Raw genomic sequence first — 9,929 nt, 5'->3', positions numbered from 1 at the left:
TTCTTATGTTTGAATTGCAGAGATATACCTGAACCACTTGTGCACCATTTTGAACAAAGTTAATGCATGTCATTCATGTCGCGCAAGGAGTCGTTTAGACTGGTTTCCGCAAGTGGGTCGCACACCAGTCCACTTTTGCACATAACGCAAACAAAAGGATTTATAAGCTCGAATTTTTTTGTTGCGTTCTTTGAGTTGAGTTGAGTCGTTGTAGTTTAAGTGTTGAATTTGCTTTAGACTTTTGCTAGTATATAATTATGATGCATAATGTTATTTTAATTGATTTTATTATCATACATTCACGTGGCCTTAATCTATACAAGCATATAGAGTTAGTTCTAAATGAAACACATTTTCAGCGAAAACGTGTTTAAATAGATTTTCTGTTAAAACAGAATTTCGTAACAATATCATTAAGCACTATTATTTGACCTAGTGAAGCATGTGCTTCTTTAACTTCGGAACACATCGCCGATTATTGCTAATCTGAGAGACTGACGTAAATGGCCGATATGTTGCTATTGTTCGACTTATCAAAAGTTCTTACTTTCCCGCCAATCGAACAATTAAACAAATCTTCAACAGCTGTAAAATGACCTCTCGCATGCTTCTTTTAATGAGATATTCCCAATTTTTTGCACCCCAAAACCAAATCACCTAAATTTTTGATGCTTTACTATTTTTTGATTAAATTTTTAAAAATTTTCCCTTTAACATTCTTTTCCCTTTTATGTTTAAAAATTTCATTTTGTTAAATGTTATTGTCATTTTTGTACAAAACTAAATATTGTCTTAATTTAGTCCGCCATTTTGTCAACTATAAATACATCATAACGTCATTCTTAAACCAGTTTTACCGGAAACTCTACTTTCATTTTGAGTATAAATTGACCGATCTTTTAATTAAAAAAGCAATACTGAAAAGAAAACGGAAAAAGATAAATGAAAGATAAAGATAACTAAATAAGATAACCATATAAAGAAAAGAAAATAAAAAAACCCAAATAACGGATTAAAAAAAAGTACGGGTTTGGGAAAATTTAACAGCTTTTAAAATGTATTATAATTTTATATTGATTTTTATTTTTATGTTTGCTTAAAGTCAAACAAAAAATTTTAAACCCAGATTTTAAAAAGGAGTTTGGTTAGATTTTAAAATCCTTAACTTGAATGGTCTGCAAAAATATGTAGAATTTTTAAAAAGTTAAGATTTTCGACTCATAAAATCGGTTAATTTGATAACAAAATATCGAGCCGTAAACATTTTAAAGTGAGTAACAAAAGGCGTACCAAAAGGAAAGGACATTAACTAAACTAGCATAAAGTAATTAAATATCCCGTGTAAATTACACCAGCGATACATGTCTATCGGCAATCGTTTTCGCTGTCAAAAAAAGTTTGAAATCCATCTCGAGATCGAAATCAGCATAACAATTCATGGACTTCGACTTATTTTAGTGAAATCGTCTCGAAATATTCCTAACCGACCACGTAAAGCTCGATACATTGAAAAAAATCGACACATATATAAATCGACTCTTTCAGATTTATAGGTGTTTATAAAGAATATATAGTGGAGAAACTTTCTGTAACTTCGACACAACGAAAAATCGACAAATTATAGTTCGAACTACTGTATATTGAAATTTTCTTCATTGTCTACATTGACAAGGAAATAAAGAATATTTTCAACACATTTACAAGACCATGTCTGTATTATAAACGAATTTCATTTTAAACGAATTTCATCTCGGCTAAATTACGAATATGTCGTCTAACCTTAAGTATGTCAAGCTTAATGTACAAGTTTTGTTATATTGAACATCAACATGATATAAGATTTCTCATACTAAGATTTATTTTACAATCTTAATATCAAAATTGGAATTTTTGTTTAAATATACAAAACAAATCATTATCGTTGTGTTCAAAGTTTTTTGTTTTGAACTATAAAACAAAGTGGTTTAAGGTTTTTTAAAGTATGAAATACACCGATGCAAAATGCTAGAATATTAAGTTACAAGGATTGATTTCTGCGTTAGGTTAATACTAATAGTTTTATGTTAAAATTTTTGGATTTCGTCCAGCAGTAATTATTGTATGGAATAAAACTATTGTATTAAAAGTTTTGATATATGATTTGGTTGTATAAAATTTATAGATACATCAAAAGGAGGAAATTTATTACATCTTATTTCTGCGTATTTAAACGAAGAAAACAAGTGGACTTTTTTCTTAAACAAGACTTAAATATATATGTGTATACTTCACCAGGTTTGTATTTTTTGTATTTTGTTTAATAGATCGTTGTCTTAAGTCATCCATTTTAAAACTCGTTTGTGTCCTTTCGATTTCAAAAATTGACTGTTTTCTTTTCCCAATCAGTTGTATTTTGAATAATTAATGGGAAATACTTAAAATATGAAAAACAAGATCAACAAGGAAAGGCGGCGTTCAATGAACGCAACTCCCATTAAGTTCATAATCTAGATAAAACGAACTGTTGTTTTCTGAGAAATTAAAGAACACACGCCGAAATCTAATTCGAAATAACACACAACTAATTGTTAAATGCTTCATCGTCACTTAGAAAAGAAGAATAAAGACCGATCAACAAGGCAAAGGGAACGTTCACAGAACGCAGCCCCCGACAATTTATTAAAGCAAGTTATTGTACGTAATGGCATGTTTTACCTCGTGAACCTTCACCTTCTTATGCAGTGGATAAACAATGTTTTTAAATGTCTCCATTAAGTAGGTAAAATGAACAAATGATATGACCTTGCTCTTATGTTTTATAAGAGAGCTTTTTTATGATAAGTTAACTTATTAAATACATAGTTATAAATTGTTTTGCTTTACGGTTCTGCTTTTGACATTTGTTACTGTTTACCACGATGGGCATTTCATTATTAACTCAGCCTTACAGATCTTACTGAAAGTGTTTAAAATTCGTTTTTCTGCCAGTCATTTGACGTAAGGTCCCCCTTTGTAGAATTTACCCATTTACATTGTTCTATCTATTAGTGTAAAGTGACACGATAATCTGAAGCAAGTATATGTCGCATACATTAATTAACGCTACAGCCAATTACTAGTTCTTGATTCATAATGACGACTTCCAGCATTTCTTTAAACTTTGGAAACAACCAAAAAGACACAAGGGGCAAGGTCAGGATTATAAGGTGGATGGTCAATGACTTAAGGATTGATTTCCTGCAAAAAGGCTGGTTTACAGTAGCCGATTTATGAACGGCGCATTGGTCGTAAGAATAGATTAAGGCCACGTGTGCCTGTGTCTAGGCGGTCTGTATAAAACTTTAACGACCCATTTCAAGAATCAGTTCCTTGTAAAACTTTCCTGTAATGGACGAACCGTTCGTGACAGGAACCTGACGTACTGGAGCTTGCCAATCACCGACAATAGGCGAACATTGTCTTCCTAACCGTCTTATTTCTTCGTGCGATAGCCCAATGAACCTACCCATTTTTTCTTTGCTTTCTAGCTTTAAATGATAAATCCAAGTTTCGTCACCAGTAACAATTTCCATTAAACGTCAATCGTCACATTGATAAATTTTTTCCACGACTGCTGAAGCTAATTGAAATTATCTACTTAACTCTTTTTCATATATAATTTAGTTCCTGTAAATATAAATATGTATGTCATAGTGATTGAAATGGTTTGGAAAATGCAAAGAGGGGGCATGGACATTGAAAATAAAAAATGGACGGTAAAATTGTTACAATTTGAAAAATGAATACGTTTTTAATTTAGATTATACCAAATAATGAAAGGCCGATTCCTTTTGGTGTTCAAAAAGAATTTGTAATCCTTAATTATTATCGGAAGTACTAACACTTTGTTTAGCCGGTTTGCTGTCATGTATTTTTTTAATTTGGTACTTAATGCTCATTTCTATTTCTTGTGTAGATCCTGTGGACACCAACATTATTTTTGTGTTTATGTGTATGTTGTTTTGTTGCCCAAATATAGTTTTGAACTCTTGCTACTGACAGTAGAAATCAATAAATAAATTGATAATGGGTGTTAAACAATCGTCACATAAAACAAACATGGTAGACGCTCTTAAATTTTTCGAAGATGAAGTAAAGAACTGGAATGATAACATTAAAAATCTCAAAGAAAGTTGGGATAAAAAAGACACAAGTTGGGTACCAGAATATCTCGAACACCAAATGGATGAAACAGAGAAGAGATGGGCAAATATTCGGACTATGATAGTACGTAGTTATCTTCATTCGTTTTTCACTTATATGAAGCAGCACTAAATCATTCCAAATATTCACATGTTTAAGTTTATTGTCAATATAGCTCATGAGGATATACGATGCATTACATGGCATTAATTCAATAACAAAACAGGTGTGCTTCAATTGTTTTTGTACGTGCTTTACATATCTTTGTGTATTTAACTGTTTAGCGTACTAAACGCATACAGTAGATACATTGTCAGTTTTCTTTTAAGCGATTAACCTGGAGTCTTTTGGTGATTTAAAACAATTCATTTTCATGACATTTATATACAATGTAGTTTTTAAATTCAGTTAAGTATTAATAAAAATCAATCTTGCGTTTTTGATTATCAATACGTCAAAATTACAAATCAGTTATTCAGTAATATAATAGCTAGAATCTTTTTTCAGACGGCTAACTTTTAATTTAATTTTGACATTGAGAAAATGGTAGCATATTATCGAGACAGGCTTATTATCGAATTTGTAAGGTTAAATAGTAATACTTCTTCTTTTTTGAATAAGAAAGCCAATTATTTTGAACATTTCTAAATGTTTATTCAGCAGTCAACATACAAACGCGACAAAAGTCATACTAACACAACAAAGTTACGATCATGCTGTGAGGAAACAACTCGTCAAATACAAGCACAACTAACCCAAATGACAAAAAATAATGATACTCTCTTCAATAATCTACAAAGGGCTGAGGAGAAAAATCAATGAACAAAGCAGAACAATAGAACATCTTCTAAAAGAAAATATCAAACAAAGTATGATATTTGGTATACATGTACTGCACTATCAATTTTAAAATATTCTTTCATCGACATTTATTGAAATTTCTTTAGTGTTCTTTTTATATGTTAATATCAATAAGAATATATGCTCAAATGAACGTTGATCCAATCCATCTAGGGAATGTTGTTTCTACAAACGCCTATTAAAGACAAGTGTACAATTTATTGTCAAATTTACATTCGTTATTTTTCTTTTGATATAGTGATGTTGATTTGAGCGATCCGAACAGACCGACTAAGCTCGGTGAAGTATACTGTGAATTATACGACAATCAATGGACAGATGCTTTTGAAGCTCTGAAGAAAGCAGGTCATGAGGAACAATTTGCAATTGAGACTTTGGCACTTACTTTACAGGTAATATTGAAGACACTTATCTTATAATATTTATCGGCCCATAAGACGGTTTATTTCAATTACATTTTTGTTTCAATTATATCTGTTTATACAGATGTTTTCCCACAACTTTTGATGTCAATGTATGCCTGTTTCTTGTGTTTATCTTTATAAAATACAATACAGCTAGTTACCCTCCACAAATCAAATTATGTCACTTTTGTATCTAGCAATGTTTTGCAATTAATATAATGTCGCCTGACAAATATGTTAAAACGAACATTTTTAGAAGATTAAAGATCCTTTATGTTTTAATTAAGGTTGTTACCATACCTAAGTGAAATTTTATATATGTAGATAATAATACTTCTAAAACAATTTTCGAGTTCGAATAATATGTAAAAAATGTACTGCAAATATTTGTCCACATAATTTGTAATCATTAAAATATATGCATTCATTTCTTATTGAAAAAGTTGACTTAGTCTTTATAGAAAAAAAAATTCTAATTACCTCCCTTTATTAACATGAAATGTAAATTCGGTAACGTCTGTACAAATAATGCTTTTTGGAACTTACAATATTGATAAATCTTCATTTGAGCATTATATTTATAATTTAAAACCATAAAAACGAGTTACAGTATCTTTCAGAGTGGTGTGTATATATTTGTTGGTATTGATTAAATTGATTGTTTTATTTTATAAAGCATGTGATGCAGTTTTGTAAAAGTAATGCGGAGCTTTTGCTGAAAAAGTCATCACACGCTCTTAACCTGTTGTTTGAAGGTGAAAAAAGTCCGGAAAATGAAAAGGTTTGTGGTGGAACCCGTTTTACTTCTATACTTGAATTATTATGTTTATAAACCGATGATCTAAAATTGTTTTTACATTAAGCATGTAAACTTATGTGATTTTGTTTAATACTCAACAATTCTTGCTTTGTGAAAAGAAAATTTTAGAATATTATTCCCTCTATTCGGAAATTAGAAATATATTCTTAAAAATCTCTGAATCCTAAGGACGGTTTACTTTTATAAGATTAATGTATAAAGATAGTCATTACATACAGTCGTACATGCTCACTTAATACTTAAATAATTCATGATTATTCCATCTATATTTTCTGACACTGCAATCTCTTGCAACGATGCAACCTAAACAGGTCATTGCCTTATTATCCATAATAATTCAAGATACAATTTGATGTCCTTAAAAATATAAAATACTTATTATCCATAATTTATGATGAATTGCCGTTGAAAGAATTAAACACTATTGTATTCAATATATTTTTATTTTTTTAAATCCAATTTGAATAAATGTATACTAACCTTTTGTTTCATAGAAATATCGAACATGACTTTTTTAAAAAGAAATGAATAAAGGAAATCTTGAAAAAGAAATTGCCAATATTATTCATTCAACACATTCAACATATTTTTAACGAATAAGATTTAAACTGATGTTTGTTTATTTTATGTAAAATCAGAGTTTGACCAAATTTATTTCTGTTAGAAGTAAAATAAAAGTTATTGCTTTTATTGGTAAAAATCAATGTAAAAATTGTATCAAAACTTGATGCTTTTTATCAAGGTAAAGGAAGTTGCTCAAGTTTTACACAAAATATCGATGGAAGAAATAAAATTCCAACAGGAGAGGTGGATGTCAAAGTTAAAAGATAGTTCGCTGAATACCCAGCATAGAACTGGACATACTGAACATGTAAATGTTTTCTTCTCTTGTTTGAACAGTCTTTTTCACCGAATGAAAATAAAAATATTTGCGTGACACATTATTTAGTCTATTATTTATTTTACAAAATTTAAGATTAAAAGGTATTACATCATATTAATGTATACACCTTATATATGTAATAACAGTGTTAATTGTACATATATGTCGTTTATATCTGCGGCAGTAACGGCTTTATGAAAAACATAAACATTTAGTTTTTCAAATTCTTTCTTGAATCAAATGTTTTTTAATAAAATAATTTGTTCTTAGAATTGAAGGACAACTATAACTAGATATTTGTAAATTAAAACTTTGTTCTGATGTTGATAATTACAATTTTGATGAAAGTTTTAAAAATGGCGGGATATATTGTTTCTATTTCACTCCTTATTAAAAGGAGATGTTTGTTTTTGTGTGTGTAAGATGAAATTTTATTTCATCTCGTGAGCTTTAAAACCAGTATATTCACGAGTGGCGTAGCGTTTGGATTTGTTAATTATACATCTTTTTATAAGAAAGGAAACATATTTGAGGATTGTTACAGACAATGAATAATTGTTGACAGGTGTGTAAACATTCACAAAGCGGCTACGATTTGACGTTGTTACCATGATAGTATATTTATTTGCCCAGATTATATATAGGAACCGGTTGGCATGCAATGTATTTACGTGTAGATAACAAAAAGATCATGTCTCTTAGGTCCAGATTGAAGACGAAGCAATGCTTATTGTCAACAGTAAATTAAAACAGTTGATGAAGGAGATTGCTACATACACGGTCCCTGTAGTACAAAAGGTATATTTAGTTACTATTATAGAAATAACATATGTCTCGCAGGGTAATAATGCATATTATCAACCCGAGAATTTATTTCAGTTCAAGGGTTGCTAAAATGCACTATTACAATGAGAGACAATATATATATTTTTTATTATCTCAAACCAACATTTTTAATGTTTTGTTTCACTGCTTAGCATTATTTCTTTGTTGATTTTTATCAGAGGAGAGAACTAGAACAATACGTTTTCTGATGTTTATATACCGGTAGATTTATCGCCCCTGGGGAATATTGCCGGACAGTTAAACGTTTTCGTGAGGTAAAATGAATGGAGAACACCATGCTAGTGTCTGATATTACTAAAATTATCAGACAAGGCTAAGAAAAGTGGAAAGGTGAGGCTCTGCTAAACCTTGCATTTTTATGCCTAGCCTGATAAATTTCATAATATCAAATACTTGTTTGGTATTCTATTTACCATGTTTGCCATTTATATATGCGTTTCTTTCTTTAAAATTCAAATGAAACAAAAACCTGTCAATAACATCCTTATTTCATTTTGCGCGCAGTGATATACCAACCGTCATATTTATAAGAAATAGTCCCAAATATTTTAAGTCAAATGTAAATGGGACATAGATATACAAAACATCTATTAGATTCAAAGTTTATCAGTTCAATAATTACAAAGAACATGTAGTAAGAGGAAAACACAAATTTCCATTCTCTCATGAGTATGAGGTGTCTGATAAAGCTAAATTTGTCAGGCATGAAATTCATTAAAAGAAATCAATGTAATGTCATGATATATCTCTATCAATGTATTAAAAAGGAAGTAGTCAATAAATGTATGAAACTCATTCCATTTCTATTGTAGTAGCAATCGTAAATTTTATTATTTTTTATGTATTGAATTAGTATTATTTTTAAGTAAGCACATTTTGGAAAGGGACAATATACTTAAACAAAGTGCATACAAAGTTTAGATATACATTTTTTTATTAAAGGCATACATGGAAGTATACTGGTCAGAGAGTTACACTAAAGGTATCAAACCATTTATTTTGGAGTGTATCTTCATTTGTTGGATGATGATAGTCCAGTCACCGCCAATGGCACTACACTATTGCGAAACTGGGTCAAGGTTTGACAAAAACCTCTACAGAGAATACATGACATCCGGAAGTCGAGTCAATTTTATGGTATGGCCCGCACTTTTGTTGAATGAAGGTGGAGCTTTACTTTGTAAAGGTGTTGCAGAAAGCATAAAAGTCCAAATGGAGAGGAAGTGAACGTTTCCCTCGTTTATGTATTTAAGAAGCAAGATGCATGAAGAACCTTCATAGATATACATTCGGAAAATGATGATTATTCCATAAAATATATGAGTTTAGTTGTCAAATGCCATGTCGTTTAGTGATTGTATTGTTTGTTCTGTTGTTATAAACCATTTCCGTCAAAGATTTCACAAAACTTGACTCCTGTGCCCTTTGACTTTATGGGCCCACTGGTTATTGTTACTGGGTCGTGTGGGGGTAGCGTTCATTGAACGCCGCCTTTTCTTGTTCATCTCTTTTACGGGAAACTACTTTCATTTTGAGTATAAATTGACCGATCTTTTAATTAAAATAGCAATACTGAAAAGAAAACGGAAAAAGATAAATGAAAGATAAAGATAACTAAATAAGATAACCATATAAAGAAAAGATATAAGAAAACCGATAACTGGATTATAAAAAAGTACAGGTATGAAAATAACAGCGTAAATTTTATATTTTATATTGATTTTATATCGATTATGAATTTGCTTAAAGTCAAACAAATAAAATAAAAAGATCTAAAGAGTTTGTTGTTAGTATTTTAAATCCTGACTTGGAATCGGCCTGACAATATATATATAGTAGAACTTTTGTAAGTTGAAGGGACTTGCGTAAAAACTTCGACGACATATCGAGACTTCGACTCATGAATCGGTCTCAATTTGATAACAAAATATCGAGCCGTAAACATTTTAAAGTG

The 9,929-nt window shown here is 30.1% G+C and overlaps 1 protein-coding gene and 1 long non-coding RNA gene across 2 annotated transcripts; both read left to right on the top strand.

The window, feature by feature from the left end:
- Positions 1-5,265: 5,265 nt before the first annotated feature.
- On the top strand, positions 5,266-6,209 carry LOC132750402 (uncharacterized). The gene is made up of 2 exons (XR_009628541.1): positions 5,266-5,414; positions 6,103-6,209. It is a non-coding gene; the product is annotated as an uncharacterized LOC132750402 (long non-coding RNA).
- A 782-nt stretch (positions 6,210-6,991) lies between these two features.
- LOC132750392 (uncharacterized) lies at positions 6,992-9,724 on the top strand. The gene is made up of 3 exons (XM_060740360.1): positions 6,992-7,117; positions 7,832-7,927; positions 8,918-9,724. The coding sequence occupies exons 1-3, from the start codon at positions 7,025-7,027 to the stop codon at positions 9,200-9,202; spliced, it is 474 nt and encodes a 157-aa protein (XP_060596343.1). The 5' UTR covers positions 6,992-7,024; the 3' UTR covers positions 9,203-9,724.
- The last annotated feature ends 205 nt before the right edge of the window (positions 9,725-9,929 follow it).

Source organism: Ruditapes philippinarum, unplaced genomic scaffold (genome assembly GCF_026571515.1).
Source record: "Ruditapes philippinarum isolate M1 unplaced genomic scaffold, ASM2657151v2 ctg3512_1_1_1_1, whole genome shotgun sequence".
NCBI classification, from domain to species: domain Eukaryota; kingdom Metazoa; phylum Mollusca; class Bivalvia; order Venerida; family Veneridae; genus Ruditapes; species Ruditapes philippinarum.
The sequence above is the reverse complement of the archived record's forward strand: the minus strand, read 5'-3'. Positions and strand labels throughout refer to the sequence as shown.

Coding starts and splice junctions, on each gene's coding strand:
- LOC132750392 (XM_060740360.1), top strand. CDS start 7,025: ATGGAAGAAATAAAATTCCAACAGGAGAGGTGGATGTCAAAGTTAAAA. Junction 7,118..7,831: donor GAACTGGACATACTGAACAT/GTAAATGTTTTC, acceptor CATGTCTCTTAG/GTCCAGATTGAAGACGAAGC. Junction 7,928..8,917: donor CGGTCCCTGTAGTACAAAAG/GTATATTTAGTT, acceptor TTTTTATTAAAG/GCATACATGGAAGTATACTG.